The 21469-nt window shown below is 34.8% G+C and overlaps 1 protein-coding gene across 2 annotated transcripts in view; it reads right to left on the bottom strand.

Annotated features, from left to right (window-relative positions):
• The window catches only part of LOC104866315 (T-cell receptor-associated transmembrane adapter 1), a 48794-nt gene that overhangs the window by 19027 nt on the left and 8298 nt on the right, over window positions 1–21469 (bottom strand). The window contains exons 1-2 of one of the 2 annotated variants that reach the window (XM_010630191.3): window positions 15296–15393; window positions 4352–4462 (exon numbers count right to left, since the gene is read on the bottom strand). In XM_010630191.3, coding sequence (XP_010628493.1) covers window positions 4352–4462; window positions 15296–15302 — 118 coding nt within the window. In that variant the 5' untranslated portion in view covers window positions 15303–15393. Of the gene's footprint in view, window positions 1–4351; window positions 4463–15295; window positions 15394–21469 lie in introns of those variants that run through there. The other variant, XM_033755898.1, reaches the window with a different exon arrangement.

Below are 21469 nucleotides of genomic sequence, written 5' to 3'. Positions count from 1 at the left end.
TAATAGTAAATGGACATTATATATCAAAACCAACTATATTGAAAGATATCCTGAAAGAGGACTTAAAAAGTTCAAGGGCACCATACTCCATGCTCTTTGTAGAATTGACCTGTGTAATCTGGAGCTGGGCCATCAGTGCTTGGGTGATTTTAGTTTTACAGTTCTTCCTCAGAAGGTTACTAGCATATGATTACTTTAAATGAAGAGCAGTAATGAAAGGTTCCGAAGTTAGGGTGAAGAATGAAGATCGGCATGCTCCAGCTTCTGAAAAAGAGTCTGCTCTGTCATGAGTGCTCCCCGGGTCATTTAAAAATAAATGGCATGTCAAGGTCCTGAATTTGATCCCCGGTACCCCCCAAAAAAGAAAGAGAGAGACATGATTCAAATGCCTCCTAGTCTTTTCAAGGATATTCAGCAAAAGTAAAATGTGTGTTCTTTGTTATAAAGCTGCTAAGTGTGGATGGTTGCATATGATAATGCTTTTATGTTATATGAGTTTTCATAATCCTCTCCTATGATTCAGATGCAAAGTTTGTGGTCAGGTACACAGTTCGGAGGGTGTGATACAAATGTGTTTGCTTTCATGCTTTCCCCTTTTAAGTGTTCACTTTTCTTTGCACAATATACTATTGCAAGAAACAAAAGCAAATTGTTTAAACTCTATAGTGGACTCTGTATGAAAAATAAGCCACAATTTTCTACTGAATAAGAGATAAACTGATAAAACTTTGATATACACACAAATTATACTTTCATTTATCCTTTTCAAAACAGAGAGGATGAGTTGGATAAATACTGTTCTTTGGATTTAGAAGAAAAGAAAACCTAATGCATTCCTCCTAGAAAGAGAAATATAATCCTTGTAAAGAACAGATTTGGACAAAAAAAATCACATAAAAATGATTTATTTTAAGAAGACAGACTTCATTTCAGATCTTCCACCTGGCTGCTACAGAAAACATCAAGAAGAAGGCTTATCTTTTCTATCTGATTGAATGTGTAGATACCATTGCTGGGATGGAGATTTTCTTTTGTAAGCTGTTTCATACACCAGCAAAACTTACTCAAGACTGTTGACCAAGGTGGAGTCAGACCTTGCAAGCTTCTTAGCCACAAAGAGTAACACAAAGATGCAAACATAAAAAGTTATGTGAGGCCAGATGCAGGAGCACTGTATTCACAGGCTGAGAGGACAGAATTTCTTCTAGTCACTCTGCAGGAGGAATGAGGCAGAGGGGAGTCTGCAGGACACTGTGACTGCTTGCAGAGGGAATCCCACATCTATCTAGTATCTCTGTATAAGAAAGAAAGTGCCATGTGTTCCTATGAAATAGAAAGGATGGCAGAGTTATTACTCAGGCCTGGGAAGAGCTGTCAGGAGGAATTGGGCAAGTGGAAAATTGTTATGGAGTGAAAGGGTGGGTTGAGAACAAAGGGCACCAATGAATGCTGCACCAAAGATTATCTTGGGTTGACACACCAATAAAGTGCAAGGGCTAGGGTTGTGTGTGCCAACCAATGAGGGTATGTGAATGCTTGAAAGAAATGATTTGTGCTTGGCTAATAGTAAGAATTAACTTCACAGAAGCACACAGAAAGCTCACTGAAATGGAACTGAATATGACTTATGTAAAGACAACAGCTACTGCTAAACCTCAGGGCATCATAGGATTTGTTAAAAATATACTGAGATGAGGGCAAGAAGTGGAATGGAAACTATAGCAGGGCACAGGCAGGCATGGTGAGAGTACCAAAGAGCCCAGAAGAACTAACATCCACTGAAGTAGCCAGTGTCAAAGCTTGATAGGACAAAATGCAGCCATGGTAGCCCCTTGATTTGTGGAAACAAGGGAGGAAGCACCAGAGCCACCAAGTCTATATAGGAAGGACATGGGCTGTACAGGTCCTACTAAGTCCTCAGAACAGTGCTACAACTATATGTGTGTGTGTGTGTGTGTGTGTGTGTGTGTGTGTGTGTTAGGATTACCACTATGAACAAACTGCTCCACAAAGGAGTTTATAGGATAGCAAAAATGATATGGATATAAATAAATAAATCACAATTTACAAAACAACCCAAAATGAAATTGTAAAACCTGTCCACATTGAGATGTAAAAGACTAGTATAACCAAAAACTTCTGGGGCAGAAGGAATAGGGCAGTAGAATTAGACCATTTGGATCTTGCTCAAGTGGTTCTTAAGATTTGTATTCATGTTAACATTCATATTTAAATGCCAGTTCAGGGCTGAAAAATGACTAATAAACAAGTTAAATTTCTAGATGAGATTTACTATGGACAACTGGGCTCCAAATAAACATGTCAATCCACTTGTTACCTCATCCCACCAAATTTTAAAAAATCTTAAAAGAATTACAACTCAATTCAAAGGAAAAGTGACAACTAGCTCAGATGACTGTTCTTATCTTGTTTTTCACTTAAATTATTTCATTCTTCTAGCTATCTTTATCTCTGATTTTATAAAATATCATGAGGAAATTAAAGTACAGTCAGATTAAATTTTATAAGGTAAAGTGCAACTCAGCTCACTTCTCTATAAAAGGAGGAAGTCTTATAAAAATCATCTGAGGGTGGGTCATTTATAAAATTTTTTGTTTGCAGATAGGCTGTATTTGATTTTAGAATAATTACTGAAGCAACACTTGCCTGGAATTTCACTTCAGCTGTAGAGTTCATATAATAGAGACCCTAAAAGAATGTCGGGCTTCTGACTGAAACATTCGTCAGCAATGTAAAGGTTCATGCACTGGTAGAAACCACTCTGGTCAGAGAATGAGGCGATGTGGGCCCTTTAGCCCTGACTTTGCTGCTCCTGGTGGATGTGTAATCTCAGCTATGTCACTTCATTGTGCCTCTCACACTTCTTTTTATAAATTTGAATGACAATTCTTTTTTCTCCAGATTTTAATTTGGCATCACACATACCTATGATGATTCTGTTATGAGGATCAAAGACAATCACTGCAAACTGACCATTGTTCTAAATTGGCTTCATGCAATTTTTCTGGATACATGTTTAACTTAATTTTTTAAGCTTAGTTTCATTTCATCTTTTGATAGAAAACACTTTTAACTCTTTCTTTTCTACTATTTATGACCGCTTACATATCCTGCTCTAAAGAATTTCTTGACTCCAGAATACTAAGACACCAACCAGAAATAAGTGTGTTTAGCTGGGTAAGTGTAGCACAGACCTCTAATCCCACATACTTGAGAGGCTGAAGCTAGAAGATCTCAAATTTGAGATCATCCTGGACAACTGAGCAAAAGCTTACCTCAAAATAAAATTTTAAAACGGGTTAAAGATACAGCTCAATGGTAGAGTGCTTGTCTAGCAGGTGTGGGGCCCTAAGTTCAATCTCCAGTAGAGCAAAAAAGAAAGAAAAAAAAGAAAGAATGAGCCTTGATCCTTACATCCATGTATCAAATTTGTGTATGTTTTTTATTGAATTTATTGGCACATTTTAGATATACAGCACAGTTACATTCATTACTGGGATCTTGTACTTTTACATGACAGGTATTGGTTCTCATTTTTCCCCTTGTCCCCACCCTCCCTTCACCCCCTCTTCCCCTCCCCACCTACAAAGACTTTGATTCCATTTCTACATTTTCTCATATTTTTTCCCTTTCCCTTATTCCCCTTCCCCTACCCTTCTCACTGTCCCTACATCTTTAGCCTTTAGTTCTCAAATTTGTGTATGTTAAACACCCCAGTATATAAAAGTGGTACCAGTTGCTGCATTTTATGCTCTTTCTATTATGGCACCTGCATTTAAAAGCCACCTGGCTAAACCTGCAGTCCAGTCCATTGAAAGTGAAAAAGCTGACAAGGCAGATCCCCCTGGCTACCCCTAAACCTTGTTGTGTTGAGAACCAACGCATGTTTCAGTGTGTTGTTTTGCCAGTCCTATTCTGAGCCTAATTCAGCCTGGGGTGCTGTGCAGGGCCTGACTGATCTTCAGAAGACTGAGAAAGGTTGAACCTTAAAAAGCTTTTCTCATCATGCCTCAGAAAGTACCTTTGCAGCTGATTATCATTTCATAGGTTGTTCTATCAGAGGAGGAAAAGTGCATTTATCAGAATAATCCCTTCTAAACCTATACCTGAGGCAGAGAAAAAGCTGAATTTGGTCATTGTTTTTACATGTCTAATATGATCATATTCTTAAATTAAAAGAACCTTAGGGTGAAAAAAAATCAAATAGATTTTCTACAGATGAAATATCCCACTAGATGACATTTCATAAAATTGTTTACTTCTGTTAGTTTTCCAGTGACTTTGTAATCTTCAACCAGGTTACATACAGTTATTTATCAAAATGTCTTACCTTGTCGCTGCTTTTCTACATAGTGGGAAATATTGAAGATCAGTGATATAATTAGAGCCAAACCCAACAAGGCTAGAAGTCCCCAGAGAAAAAAGGGGCATTCAGTGCTTCCTGGAAACAAAAATGAAAATACGGATGATATAGTCAGTAGCTCACCGGCCATTTGTTTGGGTCAGTTTAGTCCCACATTTAAAACCATTGCACTTATTCTGCCAGGACATTAATCCACACTGACAGCCAAAGACTTCTTACAAATTTCAAAGTGGGTGTTGGTGATTAAGTCCTCAAATTCAGCATGAGCAAAATGGAACAAGTTTCCTACATTCCTTAGATGAAAGGGAAGATACTTGTAGTCCACTAAAAGATGAAAAGTGGTGACTGATTATAAAAACTATGGTTCAAAATCAAGACTATCCTAACTAGTAAGAATCATAATTTGCTGTACTTCTCCTTTACTTTAATCTTCAGACTAAAAATCATATGTGTCTTCATTATTCACAGAAAACCACTTGTTCCTTTCCAAAATTCCAGCAGTATAAAATACTATGTATGGGGATAATGACTCTGGGATTATAGTAACCCAGTCTTGTTAATCCCATGAAAGAACACCAGAAAGTTCATTATGTTTCTCCTTCCCCCTGTGAAGGCCTCACTTGTCATTTCATTCTTGAGCATCATGAGAGTTTTGTAGTATGTTGCTTGTCAGTTGCTCTTGATAATTTATAGCTATCTTTACTCATACAGAGTTTACCAAAAATTGTATACACACCTCAGGAAAAGGAAAATAGTATAGTTTTTCAACAGAAGGTGTTACTCTTATATCAGGGACTCCAGAGGATGTTGTATATCATAAAACACTCACTACACTGCTGGCCCTTAGAGAAGAAATTGAAAATGCATGTGCAGCAATCTCAATGACCAAGATTACTCAAGCAGCAGTTCGCCATGCTAATAAATGTCTGGAAGCTAATGGCCACCATTTTGAGCACCTCTTATAACTGTAGAGGCCAAAGGTGATTTGTATTAACGTCACTATGTCAATAAATTTAGCATTAAAATATTTATACAAGTTTTTCTTTTCCTGAAGTGTATATACATTTTTGGGGCAAACTTGGAGTGACAACAGAAACCATTTGCCTGATCTGATATATCTTCCTCGTCATATCCCCCCCCCACTTGACTCATGTGATAGTTTGATCTCAGGAAAGTAACTTGCAATTCGATATCATATTTATTTATTCAACAAATATTAATTAGACATAGTTTCTAAATCAGGAGCTAGGGAATCAAAGACAAAAATAAATAAAACAAACCATAATCCTTGCTCTCAAGAAACTCTATTTAAGGGCCAGGGATTTAGCTCAGTGCTTCCACCGCCTGCCTTGCAACTGCAAGGGCCCGAGTTTGATCCCCAGAACAAACAAAAAAGAAGCTCTATTTAGATGGAGACATAAATGTTAAATATATAATTAGAAATGAAATGTGAAGATAGCCACAGAGTGGAGAGCATATTCCTTCACAGTCCCAACTCTCTGGGTATAAGACTATTTAAAAATCAATGACCTTTTTAAACCTTTCAAAGAAATTGCAATTCCAATATATACACAGTAAACAAAACCTACAATCTTTTAACAGGGGAGACATTAGCTTTGCTTCTGTAGTCTGTTTTTAAAGTATCAAATAAAAACTCTGTAAACCAAAATGTGTTATGCTGTTCTACAGTACTTAGTTTTCATATCTGACATTTAGCTTTTAAATTGTGATTGCTTTCTTCAACTTCTCATTGATACTTCAGTGGTTGTTCAGATACTCTCAGTGGTCCTGTGCATTTGAGCAGGCCTCACTGATTTTTAAATGACCATAGTCAGAAAATGTGTATTATTTGATTATTATATAGCTGTATATACATAAATGCATATAATTTGCATATTGCTTATTACATAGATACACTGCTTTAGTCTGAACTAATTTGAATCTCTTTTGATGCCAAAATATTGTCTGCATATTATTTCCTCTTTTGGAATTATTTTGTTTGTTTATTTATTTATTTATTTTTGGTACCGGGATTGAACTCAGGACCTTGCACTTGCCAGGCAGCCACTGAGCTAAATCCCAGCCCTATTATTTCTTCTTTAATAAAGTACCATTTTATTTCTAGATATTCAAAATACCTTAAAGTCTACTTAGAACAGCGCTATTTATGCATTTTATTCTGCAAAACCATAGAATGTATACTTTGTAAATGTTTTCAAGAATTAATAAATTGAAAATATTAATTGATAATGGTAGTGAAATATGTGGCTTTATTTTCTTTAGGGGAATTTGAGAAGGTTTAAGTAGTCCTTTGCCCTCTAAAAATTGCTTTGATTAAAAGCACTATTTTTACAGGGTAAAGGGTCTAGTTTATTTCTCATGAACATAACCCCACTAAATATTTATGAGAATAGTACTATGTAATTATTATTAACTATATTAAATATATTAGAAATTCTGTGTATCACATGATACTGCATATATTCCTAAAACTGATTTTTTGATATTTATCTAAACACTCAAATACAGTGTGTTAATAAATGATAATAATTTTTTAAAATTCCAAAAGTCAAAATACAGAATAACATGTTACATTTCTCTACTGAAATGTAAATGGGGCATATTATGTGAATTGCCCTTTTTAAACTTACAGTGTCTGGGAAATTTTTATCATGTCAGTATGATTTTTTAGTGGCTGCCTAGAGTTCTACAGTGTTTTTGAGATATAATTCATCTAGCTGAATTGCTAGGCTGGATGTGCTAATTTTTAAAAACATTTTTCTCATTTAAGAAATTATACAGAAAACATCAATGGGTGTTTTGTGCATATGTGGACTTGGTTTATGCAAGAGGTTGCTAGAGGTAGAATTTCTAGTCCAAAGAGTACGTTGGGAGTTTTCTTTAGGACACAGCATCTCATACGATATCTGCCCTGAACATAGAGATCGTCACACTTTTCTTTTATTACCATAAACCACATCCCCTAAATGTCACTTCAATTTCCTGTCCTGGGAAATGTTCCACAAGTCTTGGGACTCATCTGCCATAAGCTCCCAATCAATCATATATCGTGCTGCAATTGTTCAATACAGCACTTGTAATTTTCAACAAAATAATTACCATGTCCTGTTTCTATGTGTCTGTATAGTTGCCCCTTTGTCTGAAATGCCTTTTTCCTCAGTCATACAAAATATAACTAGATATCCTTCATGCTCGCCTTCTCTTTGAATATTTCCCTCAATACCTTCTGTGCTCAACCAGATGACATCCTATTATTCCTTTTACACTGCAACAAATATTACAATAATTATTGATGCACAAAGCTCTCCAACTAAACTCTGAACTTCCCAAAGGGCAAAAACTGTCTTACTTAACTTTGCCTTCATGCCTTGGTTTCCTTCTTTGTGAAAAGATAGTAATAATAAATTCCTATTCCTATGAGGATTGAGTTAAGACATGTAATGAGATTTTTAAAATAGTGTTGTTCACTACTAAAAGATGCAATAAATGCTAGCTATGTTGTTAACTTTATTATTAATATCTTAATGCTGGTGAGATGTCTTCTTATTTCTAAAACATACCCAGCACAAAGTAGCTGCTTACTAAACATATGTCAAGTCACTAAATGGAGAATGGAATGAAAAAGGGTAGTGCAATGGCTGAGGGCCAACAAAGAAATTATGATCAAGTATAGAGTGTAGACATCCACAGCCCAAGAAGTCGAGATAGGTCCACAAACTAAAATAAATGAATAAATCAATAAATAAATAAAGACAATTTGAAGATTCTGTGCCATTTATCTCTAGCACCATTGAAGGTGAAGTACCTGCTTTCCAATAGCGAGGAAATAAATCCCTGGGAAAAGAAGAGTAACTTCTTAGGCCACTATAGCTCTGGCAAAAGTGGTCAAAAGTGCTCATCAACAGAGCCCTAATTCTGTTTGCTCTACTTATAATCTGTGTCCATCGAAAATCTGTTTTTAATACTTTGTTTCTCAAGAATCTTGAACGAAGGATCATGATGCTAATACTAGTTAGTTAGCTAAAACTAATTAATACATTTAGTTAGCGTTATGAAGGCATTCGCTACTATAAATGTAAGTTTATTTTCTTTTGGAATTTAATTAGTGTTAGTGAAATCTCTAGATAAAATAATTTGGAAACCACTTCTGGCTGAGCTAAGCTCTATGAGCCCAGCCATAAATATATGTTTGCAAAAAAACAGAATGTTTATCTTATAATAATCAGTGTAAGAAGAAATAATCTTTTGACATAGTAACTTTGGGAAGCATAAAATGAAGGCAAATTTTCATTCTTTTCTCTTTTCAGCTTTTACCTTAAATATCTAAAACACTTATTTTTTATTAATTAAATACATGCCATCCTACTGAGAGAAAAAAATGGACATTTTTCTGTATGTTGATAACTTGATATTTCACAGTATCCTTATGAGTTATTCTCTCTAGTTGTTCATAGAGAAATAATGGCTACACAATAACAATTAATTCTTAAAGTACTTTTTACAAATGACCATCATTTTTAAAATTTTAAGCCTTGCAAATAATAGGACAGCAACAGTTATTTAGTATACTATGTTATAGTATAACTTTCCTACTAACATATTTGGCAACTAATTTATTATAATGTTTACAAAAACATTTTGTTGCTTAAAACTAAGTATTTAATGGATATGTTAACAATTTATCTTGAATAAATTGGACTTGTAACTCTAACTCTGCTTAAAGTATGATCTAATCTAGAATTATTGTATAAAATCTCTATGCTACACATATTGTAATCTTGATCATTTATTAATCATGTACCAAAAAGATGTAAAATTGATTGTGGAAAGTAATTTACACCCTGCTTGAGTGAGACTACATGAATCTACCCCTGAATGGAAGTAGAAGAAGCTTTGATAGCTTTCCAATCTACATATCCCAGTTATGTTTCCTAAATTTCTTAAAAGAATGTCAACATTGCATCCATCTGTCTGACCATTAAAACATATGACCTGCCCTCAAATGGCAAATGAGAGTGAAACTTCAGGGTGTCATAAAATAAAGCCTAAAATTCTCATTATTTTCATCCATTTTGCATACTTTCTGACTTTATTATTAAGGAAAATAAGATATGCTTTAAGAAAATGCACTGGCCAGAAGATATTCACCATTACATTTATTAATTATAAGGATATTGTATTAGTGCTTTCCCATAACTAAGACAAAACAGCCAAAGGATAAGAAGCTTATTTTGGCTCAGAGTTTCACTAGAGCCAGTCCGTGATCACTAGGTTCCAAGGCAGCTACTACAAGATGGAACGGCACAGCAGAGGAAAGCTGTTGAAGTCACAGCATGAGGAAGCAGAGAGGCAGAGTGAAAGAGGAGTTGATGACAAGAATACAGCCTTATAGGTCAAGTTCTCCATGACCAGCGTCTTAACTAGGCCAGAGGATTGGCCACTGGATCAGTAGCTTAACCCACCGATGAGCATGGTGACCCCATGACCTTTCTGAAGCCCCACCTCTGAACACTAGACTTCTGGGGACATTTTAGATGTTCTAAACCATAACTAGGACATGTTATTTAATATGTAATTTAGTGCCTCAAGTATAAGAACCTGTGATTTTCCTCAAAAGCTGGTACATTTTAACTTTTAAAGCCCATGTGAATATCATAGTCGATCATGTGTCTTTGACACACCATTCCCTTAAGCAAATCCCTAGGGTTAAACAATTCTTATTTTTATGACCCTTATACCTTGATTCTTATTTTCTCTTCTACTCTAATTTATTTGGTTATCTTTTCCTCTATTGTATGTATTTCTTATGGGGGAGTCTACCCTAATTTATTTGGTTATCTTTTCTTCTATTGTATGTATTTCTTATGGGGGAGGGCCAAATAAATATAAAAATATAATGACAAACCTTTAGCATTTACCAACCCCAGAAGAACCAGTAAAAACAATCTTTCTACTTAGTGCATTCTTTCCATTTCCCAAAGTAAAACTATTTTGTATACTCAACAATTGTGGCTTGGGTAAATAAAATACAGTCCAATATGAAAAGTCATACTTCAAGGTAGTAAGTAGAAAGCCCTAATCTTGTTTTTAAAATTATTCTAAATCTAGCTATAAATAATTCTATAATTTGTTCAAAATTATATTTCAAATAGAAATTTTGCTTTCTCCTTTCCAATTATGGGAAAATTTAAATAGTATATTACTCTATTAATTGCTACAAAAAGACATTTTGCTTTCAGACACAAAGAAAGAAAATTAATACCATAGACCTACATTTTCCACTAAAAGCTCTAACAAAAGTCCTTCTAACATTCATGATGTATGTCAACTTTATTAAGGCAAGGACTTGACCCACATTGTGCATTTCTTTAGGGTTGTGTTTTATCATTGACTAACATATTTGTTTCATATAAACAATTTCAGGCCTTCTAAAACACAAGCTTAATTCCACTATGTAGGAAGTGGTTTAAACATGTGGAGGCATAGTTTAACATGGTCTTGAGTGCTTCTCTGACTTTAGAAATCTAAAATTCCTAATATTTCTGTTTTCCAAGAGTTTTTTTCCTTTTAGTAGTGTAATCTGAGTTCTAAGTCTCCTTTTAATTTAGGGGCGTTGTCTTCCGTGACATTCCTGGTATCTGTCACACTCTTGATTACCAACAATAAATAGCTCCACATTGAAAAACAAAACAAAACACATGAGAAGAGTAGATACTGGTGGAGATTTTCAACAGATCTGTATAAATGTTCACACACACACAGAAATTTAACACCTCCCCTCACCTAGTAATTCTCTGAACCCAGTGTAAATGTCTCTTTATCCCTGTGGGTATCTACTTAGTACAGACAGTGAGTCTTATAATACTGGATGCAAAAGTACTTAAAACTTCTTGCCCAACAAGTGCAATCTTCAGTGTCATTATTCATTAATTATAATTACTTTCATTTATATAGCTTTTATCAATTCCAAATCAACTCCCACACAATTTTAATTTAGCTATTTACACTATTTAAAAGCAAAAGGTCTTGATAAATCATTAGTAAGGAAGTGACAGCTAGAAAAAAATCATTATTTAAGTTTCCATCTAGTTTTCAATTGCCAGAGGCTAATCATAGCGGGTTTAATAATAAGACCTCTGACTCCCTTAAAGCCAACAGTAATTGGCAGGCACTATATTTGGAATTCACACTTATATGTGCTCTGGAATGAAATCCAGCTAAGCAAATGTAACATCTTTCTGCAGCAGTTTTGGTATATACAGAAATATTCACTTAAACAATTAATAATAAAATGCTTTATTGTCTCTATTTCAGGTTGTTTTTAGCTAGGTGGATGAGTTTATGAACCCTATCATGGCAGTGAACATCTCTTTGCATTCTACAAATTTATATATTTTAGGAACCCAAAAGTTTTAAAGAAAATGATTGACATTATGATATTCATGGGTCTACTTATAAAATGGGCTTTAAAAAATGCAGGGATGGTTTGGTGCTGAAAAATGTACATTCTAATACTGGGGGGATATAAATGACAAAAAAAAAATCACTGTGCCCACACTTCCAAGTACTACTGTATAGCTGTACCATCTCCATCAATAAGTCATTAGAATCATAGATATCAGCGAAAGATGGGGCTTTCAAATCATTTCCAGGCCTTCAAGTAAATAATACGCTGTTTAATTTAAAATATGAAACCCACCAACCTTAAATGAACATGCAATACAAACAGAGTTATTTGAGACATGAACAGTATAAGGTCTCAGAGTGCACTGTGATAGGGAGAAGGAAAATAGGAACACCAGCTTTGGAATGGCTCTTTTTCTAACAATATGAGCAAGTGACTGAGAGTGGTGGTCACTTACTAGCTGTGTGACTGGTTGTGTGCAAATCACTGAACTTCACTAAGCCAACTGTATAATCAGAGTTCCTATTCTCACCTGTGTGACATCAAGGCCATCTCTTTCTAACACATCAGGATGCTTCTCGATCAATATTTACTAAATTTAACTTTTAAAAAGTCCAAATGTGGTAGTGAAGGTGAAGGTATATTTTAAGAGAGCATGTTAATATTTCTCTAGGTTAGATTCCCTGTAAACTTCAGAAATCCTCTGGGGATTGAAGTGCTGCCCAAATCCCTGCTGTATATGAACCTTTCTTTATCTAGATTTAGTCACTCCATTTTATAAATGTGCTTATATATGTGTTTCTTATTAGAGAAGCACCCTGAAAAGACTCAGAAGGCAGTGTGGTTGTGTGGGATGCATCTTTCCACCAAATACTACGTGTCTTTAAATATTTCAAGAAGCTATTTTAATTTTTCTATTTTTAATTTAGTGATGTTGAGATACTTAAATGAAATTTTACGTTTGAATATTTTCCAATAATCAGATCTACTATCTACTAGCAATTTTGGGGGCATACATTCCTGAGAGCTATGACCTTCAAGTGACAATATTGTCTGGATTAACTTTTTTAAAAAATCACTGTGAAATAATACTTAAATCTTATCAAAAATGTTGTTTGTGACCTATCTTTAAGATTATCTGAGATTAAAAGATGATTCATAAATTAATCCAACCTAGTCTCTAAAAGAAAGAGTTCCATTCTACTCATTCTTCTCAGAAAGATGATTGAGATTCATGGGAAGACAAAACTGAGTAAAGAAAATGAGAATACTTTTAAAAATAATACCTTGTCAAATAAATTATTAATTTTTTAAAAAACTAAATTAACAATAGCCCAAAGGAATTATTTTCACCATTTGATTTAGCTAGTGTTTTTTGTTTGTTTGTTTGTTTGTTTGTTTGTTTTTGTACCGGGGATCGAACTCAGGACCTTGTGCTTGCAAGCTAGGTGGTGGAACCACTGAGCTAAATCCCCAGCCCCATAGTGTTGTTGTTGTTTTTTTTAATGAATGCAGAAACTGCATAATAATTAGAATACCAGCACATTTGCCAATGGATGATTTGATGAATACATGGTTCTAGGTGGAAATAAAGAAAGATTTGAGTCTTTCACGTCTTTTTTATTTTTACTTAACTATGAGGAATTGTGTTTTTTTTGTGTGTGTGTATTGAAATTTATTTTTTTCAGCTATCTAAATATGAAAAATAATACCACCAGATTCTTCCCTTTTATAGTAAGTTTCTGTTTTGTTTTGCAACTTAAGGTCTGAAGTTTTAAGGCTAAACAATGTATTTATCTTTTCTGTGGACTTGTGAAAATTCTAAAGTGATGGTGGAGGATCTCTTACACCTGACAGGGAAATCTGAGCTATGAATGTTGGGGACATTTACCATATCCCTTCTAAATTTAGGATTAACTAGTTGTAGAAACAACTGAATGCTGCATTTCACTGCCATGGACCTTCTCACTTCCCAAGTTCCCCATCATCATCTGTTCAAGGAAACTGCGTATAATCATGCTATGTCCAGTTCTTGCAGTACACTAGCCAAACTGGAAAATTCTTTTGATTCTTTGCTCACCTATGAACTAGGAAAGCAAAAGAGAAGCATGAAAGTCATATGTTAGCATATGTCCCATGTGTGATTCATCTGATTTTATGATCCATCAAACAAAATACTGGGAAAGATATTCACAAAAATTATAAAATATGATATCTTCACTCAGTAAGTGCCTCCATATGAATTGATATTAAAAGTATTATGGCCACAATAATTAAGCAAAGAATACAGTGGGACAATTAACAAATGAGAGAATTATAAACAGCTTAAAAACCCATACAAAATGTTCAATCTCATTATCATAAAAGTAATGCATATTAAACAACGGGTTGCATGTTATACTTAAGAAATTTTTTAAATGAAACATTGTTAGAATGAGAGTAAATTGGCATCACCCTTTGAAAAGTAATTTTGCAATAATGAGGCATAAAATGTTCGTAATATCTTAGTAATTCCAATTCTAAATATCTTTCCTAAAAATTACCCAAAGAAAACGCTACAGAACTGTTCATTTTTCTTTCACTAAGAAATTAAAAAACTGGATACAATGTACTTGTCCAACCATAAACAAATGACTAAGTAATTGATAATGCAACAGATGTCATTTACAATTAGACAGAAATTATAATAAAAGGAAAATAATAAATATATAATATATATGAGTGAAAAGCTGATATATAATGATGTACAGGTTAATGTTACATATATGAAAATAAAGCTATGTAGAATGTACAGTAATAACAATTGGAAGGAAATAAAACAGTATTTGGGGGTTTTCAGGGGATAGGAAATATGTAAGAGTTTTCACAATTCTTCTACTTTACCTAATGTGGATTTTTCTCTTACAAGCAAAAGCTATTTGTTAATGAAAAAGCAAGTACACAAACAATGCAAGAGGAATGAACCGTTAATGTGGACTAATAATAGCAAATCAAGGTGGATCTAACGTCAAGATCCACTGCACAAGCAAGTGAATTTTCACTGGGCGTTTCAAAACTGTCATTTCTCTGAAGGTTCTAGTGGGTTGATTACCGAAGAGACACTCCCATGCCTAATTGTTGGCTTTAGAATGCACTTACTCCCATCCTGTTATCTATCTAAAGTAAATATCTAAAGTAAATGAATGAGGACTAAGCATGGTCAGTCAACAAAAGCTTACTTAAAAATACAAGTACTTTCCACGGCGTACTTACCAATGAACACTTACTGAACAGCTATAACTAGCTACTCTCCAATTTTTTTTTCTTAAAAAAAAATAGTCAATTTGTACCCATTAATGAATTTCAAAATACTAGCTATACTGGAGGGTATTGATATTGCACATTTAAAAATAATTGTGCTAGCTAATTTACTCTTCAAATATTAAGAATCTTTTAATTACAACTTGAAAATAGAGTAAAACAAAAGTATTAAAAATTCCACTTACCTGACATGCTGCTTTCTTCAGAAAATTCTTTATGTAGCCATGAAGCAAATGAGTGGATTAAAAACGCTCCCACAAACTTTTCCCCCCACTAGTTTTGTTCTGTCATGTTAGGAGCAGTGTGGCCCTAAAATTGGTCTTCATCAGTGCCTCAGATTGCTTTTCTGTTTTTTTTTTATCTTTTGTGTGTAATTTGTTCAGTTACAAACAGGAAATGTGGTGATAGAGGTTTCTAGAGCTGAGATCTGAAACCAGTCAACTTACATTGTTGTATAACGTGGGAAGTAAAATCTCCCATGCTTCTCTGCTCTGGTATTTGAATTTTTATCAATAACTGAGTCTAATATAAAAATAAATAATTAAAGAGACATCTTTTCTATCTCTGGAAAGAATTCAATTGTCTCCTTCATAAGAAAATAAAATAAAGAATAAAAAGTAAGCAACCTCTCACTGTGCTCGGCTGTTGTGTTTTCTTTAAGACAAAGTGGCAGAAAAAAGAATTAATAGTTTTGAGCATTTGCTATAGACCAGGTGCTTTCTGGACATTTGCTATCAGGAGACAAGGTGTCTGCATCATCTCCTGCAGGCTCTCACCCCAGCCAGCCAGAGGCTAAGCCAAACCACCTGGAAAGCAAGCTCAACTGCCATCGCTGAGTCTCAATGCTAGAATTTCTTAAGTGTTACTGAGCATAAGTATGCTACACTGTAGTAGTTTAAAATCCTGAAACTATTGAATTCGAATATTTAAGGTGAATCCCTGGTATATGGATTTTAACAAGCTCCCTCTCTTTTTAAAAAATGTTGAATTGACATATAATTTCTATATAAATTTATGAGATACTGTGTAATTCAGTACATTTGTATATTATATAATGAATGGCTGAGAGTAATTAGTATGTCCATCTCCTCCAACATTTATGCTTTCTATGTGTTGGTAAACTTTGGACTCATCTAGTTATTTTGAAATGTACCATAAATTGGTAGACTGTGGTTACCCTTCTGTGCTATAGGACACTGGAATTAATTCTTCTGACCTAAATGTATTTGGGTAGCTGTTTTCTAATCTCTTATTATCCCTCCTCCATGTTACCTTTCCCATCCTCTAGAAACCACCATTTTTATCCTCACTTCTATAAAATCAACCATCTTGACTTCTACAAATGAGTGAGCACATGTTTTTCTATATCTGATCTATTCCATTTAACATGAAGTCATTCAGTTACATCTATGGTGCTGTAAATGACAGGATTGTAGTTTTCAATGGCTGAAAAATATTACATCATCTGTATATACCATATACACTTTATCCATTCATCTACCCTTGATTATTTTAATATATGTGCTCAAGATAATGCATTGAAAAACTCATACATTTTAAAATTGATCTTACACATCATTAGAACTCCACAACCCAGAATTATACCTAGAACATTGTAGGCATCAATAAACATGTTCACACTGATTGAAAAAGAAGGCAATGGCAGAATCTTTGCTCCACTGTAGAAATAACTCTCTGCTAATCAAAATATAGTGTGTCATTGTTCTTTGGATGGAGTTAGCTAAGTACTAACAGATTTTTTTTCTACTTCATTCACTTTCCCCAGAATATTTCCTATAAATCATCGAATAAGTTTATAAACATAACATGACTTAAACCACAAGATTTCCTAGTGAAATCTGTGAAAAGCACTTTCATGCCCGGGGATTTAACTCAGTGGTTTTGCCACCTGCCTTGCAAGCGCAAGGGCCTGAGTTCGATCCCCAGTACCAAAAAAAAAAGCACTTTCAAATATAGTCCAAAGAATGCTACTCTTTAAAAAAAATTTAGAAAACAAATGCTTCTAAAATAAGTACATTTGGAAAACTCATATATCATTTTCATCAGTATAGAAATAAGTACATTTGGAAAACATATATAATTTTCATCACTATAAATTCATGTGTGTATATTAAAGGCTATTTAAATTGTGCAAAATGGAAAACCAAACAACCTTTTTGTCAGAATTTTCTAAATTTGTTTTGCCAGAGGACTCTTTGTCTACCAGCCACCTGTTAGTAGGGTGCAGGTTCTACGAAGCTAGCCCAGATGCCCACAGACCAAGGCTTCTCAAGTTCAGTAGTTTCGGTTTCACATAGGGACCAGAGGACAACAAAGAATTGGAAGATTCCATCCTAGAATCTGAAGACTTCTGAAGTGATGACTCTCAGATATCCAGGCAGGTTTGGATATTGGAAGCATCAGTTCAAATGGAGACCCCACAATGGGGAGGCCTTCAGGAGTTCAGCTTTGGTCCTACGAGATTTGCAGGAGGGCAAAAGCACCAGGCTCAAGAGAGATTTGCACAGGCTACTTCAGCATTTGTAGCATTGACTAAGTGAACACCCACTTATCAAGTAGGACAAGATTGGGACTTTGGGGAGAGAAAAGGTCTCAGGGTTGGGAATTTAGGAGTAAACTTTCTCTTGTTAAAGAATAAAACATTGTAGAGAATACAGAAAGAAGGAAGATGTTCCCCATTTGGGTGATGCATAAAATTCAATTCCAGAAACAAGAATAGTATTAAGCAGGCAGATATCAATGCAGAGAAGGCCGAACTCAGGAAGAATGATGCAGGCAAAAATGTAGGAATTCTTTAGACAGCCCAGGCAATGTAACTGTCTGGACAGTTTGTCCAACAGAGACCCAAACCAAACCCACCTGGGGACAATCGCTGCCTAAGGAATACACTACCTCAAATTTGTGAATTTTTATACATAAATCTGCAGGGAACTAGCAGTACTAGAGGAGACAGACAAGGACCCAGGAAGGGTGTATCCTGCTTGCTAATGGCTTAAAAGAGTTATGTACATCCCAAATGCATGATCATTTGGGATAACTCTACAGGCTGGGGAGGAGACAGCAAGGCTTTGCCAGCAATTTGAAGTGGCCTACTTGTTCCACACAGTACTCAGAGCTTCAGACTGATGTTAAAGAATTAGAGGATTCTCCTTTTCAAGAGCCTTTATGTGATTCAAAAATTGCTGAAAAAGCTATCAGAGATCCTGGAAACAAATGTGGGACTGAAGCCCCCAAAGACTCAACCTCTTAAGAACTGAAAACTCCAACAAAAGGGGATCACCTGATCCCTACGCCTCAAGCGCCCGGTACTGCCTTTCCCTTGGCCAACCCACCGGTGGCTCTGCACCCTAGCGAAAAGATTGTAACAATAGAAGAAACTCATGAAAAATGTAAAAAACAGTACATATTTCAGTTGTCATCTCTGAATTCTCAGAAACATATTGATTATTGTTATCTGATTGAAAAACTATGTGCGTTAGTGATGGAGAAGCAGTGCTTCGATCCCAGCTGAGCACACATTGTTGTGGGACATCCATTGCAAAATGAGAAGCTTCTGTAGCAGCTGGGAAGTGAGTGTTTCACCGCTCCTACCCAGAAGCGTGCAGAACTGCTGGCCACTGTGTAAGGGAAGAAGACTGTGAATGGGGAAGCAGCTCCGTACTTGATGTTTTGACTGGCATCGACGTACAGCTACAGCAAGGAAGCCTGGCACTCGCAGCAATGAGATGGAGAAAAAAAGCTCCAGCAAAGACAAGAATCGGGTGTTATTGAGGGTGCATTTAGCGGGGGGAAGGTCGTTTTATATGTTGATCTGTCCCAAGAAGCAGGGTTTAAACATCTTCAGTCAGGAGGAACAAAGGTGCTACATGGTCATTCTCTACCTTTATTTAAACAGGCCACACATCTCTTTTCTGACTTTAATAAACTGAAACCAGATGACTTGAGAGTTAATATAGCAGAAGCTGCTGCCCAGAATGTGAACTGCTTGAGAACAGCATACATTACTGATTATCTTATGTGGGAATCTCCTCCTCCTGTACAAATTACTTTCTACCAGAAGCTGTTTCATTTCTTCAAAATAATAAGGAACCTGTACTTGGCTTATCACAAAAGAGGAAAACTCCTGCAGAGAAAAATAAAATCAAATGTTCTAGAGTACACTAATACAACTTCTCTTTGATTAGCAAACATTAAACATTTAAGTTAATGTGATAGGTTTGTGTAATAAACACAAGCATCTAAAGACCTGTTTCAGGAAGGAATGATGATCCTACTTGAAGTTTTTAACATCTGAAATTTAAACACTGAAATACTAACTGATCCTTAATTTTTAAAAAAAGTTACCTGTAATAATAATAAAGTATACCTCCTTAGCTAGCTTGTTTTTTAAAGCACACCAATGGATGTAAGGGGGATGTTTGTTTTTCTTGTAAAGGATCTGAGGCTGTAGTTCAGTGGAGGTTGCATGGTGACAGTTTGCTCCAAAATATCTCCTTTAATTCATGAAAGCAGAAGTTGTTGATTGGGTTTTTTCATGCTTCCCTGATCTTTATCTTCTCACCATTTTACCTCTTTAATAGGCACCTGAGGACAAGGTTGAAGAGGACTCTGGGGCTCTAAACTTAAATACATGTGTCTATATGTATATGTATATTTGTATAACCTTCATGATGTTTGCCAAGTTGGGGCACCAAAACTTGGAAAATGTGACAATAACGAATAAAACAATGACTCAAATTTTTAAAAATTCATGATTAAGTTTCCAAAGTAATAAAAACTTAGGCTAAGAAATTTAATCCACTTCACAATTGCAAATTATATTTTTGTTAAGTGACCTGTATTACAATAATCCCTGTTTCATCCATTTATATATTCAAGATACATAATAAGATTTTCCAAAGTCACACAGAAAGCCTGTACTAGTGCATTAGATCGCTCCACAGACATTTTAAATTTGTCAGGAAAAAAGAAAGAATAGCATTTCATTAAAAGATAGATGGCTGAGCCCTGGAGACATTATCAGAATATTAAAGAGCCTATGGATATATGTCTGTTATGAAATATATTGATGAGTGCTTTCAGAGATTTGAATAATAGCTTTATGAAACATCTTCAAAAATAAATAAACATGAGGCCTTTGTAGTATTTTTTATTGAGATGGGTTATAAAATGAAGTATAGAAGAAGATAGCTAGACTAAGCAAAATGCCCTGAAGCATTGAGGAACGTAGCAAAATTGAGGAGGGTGGCAAGAATGTGTACCTAGGAAGAAATAAGAATTTTGAAGCCCCCTCAAATTTATTTTTTTATTGTCAAAAGAAAATGAGAAACATATCGACATGACAGCTGTCACTCAATGTTCCACACTCAGAAAAATGGATCACAGAATGTAAAAAGGGGCCCTGTCTTATAAACCTCTTTTTCAATAGTTATCTATCATGTTATAATCAATCTTCATCAGTGTAGCGTATTTATGCATAACATAAAAATATACATATATCTGAAGTCCAAGGAATTCCAAATGGTTAAGAGTATGCATTATATTTATTGTTATATTTTTATTGCTTAATGTGTTTTCAATAACATGTAGTATTTTTATAATCAGATTAAAGGATGTTTAGGACTAGAATACATTTGTTTTATGGAGACAGTGTATCTCTGTGTAGTTTTTCTTTATTCCGGTAAATCATTCTTTAGTCATACTGAAGCTATCACAAAGTAAGGAACCAACTCTGACCTGAAGGAAGGGAGGGAAGGACCCTTGTATTTCTAATTATGCTGCTTTAAAATGTGAAATTATTCAAAATTAGTTATAGAGTTACAATTACTTCTGATTAGACTGCGTTGAGGATTAATACTTTTACTGAGTTTAAATTAAGATCCTGCAGAACATCTAACTACTCACATAAAAAATAAAAGCAATAGGAGCTGGAGATTTAGCTCAGTGGTTCCACCACTTTCTTCATATGCACAACATCTGGAGTTTGATCCCCAGTACCAAAAATAAATAAATAAATAAAATTAAAAGCAATAAAATAATGCTTAGATTTGTCATAAGATTCTTAGGTTTCTTTTTTTTAATACAGTTAGCGTGCCTCTCAGTATTCCAGAAAAGTGAAACATTAAAAGAGCAGACAATAAAAATTCAGAGTCACTAGATAGAAATATCTCATGGCAGATATAATCTCTTTTCCTACACACAAAAGGTACCCAAGTTTTCTGGAAGACAGTAGTTAACAACACACCTTGTCCCACTGATTTCCATGTGGTAACCTAGAGGGAGTATTAAAGGCAGAGCTAAAACATCTGAGAATTTTGTTCTTACTTAAGGTATAACTG

Source organism: Fukomys damarensis, unplaced genomic scaffold (genome assembly GCF_012274545.1).
Source record: "Fukomys damarensis isolate Sample0158 unplaced genomic scaffold, DMR_v1.0_HiC HiC_scaffold_24, whole genome shotgun sequence".
Taxonomy (NCBI): domain Eukaryota; kingdom Metazoa; phylum Chordata; class Mammalia; order Rodentia; family Bathyergidae; genus Fukomys; species Fukomys damarensis.
This window is presented reverse-complemented; position numbering and strand designations above follow the sequence as displayed.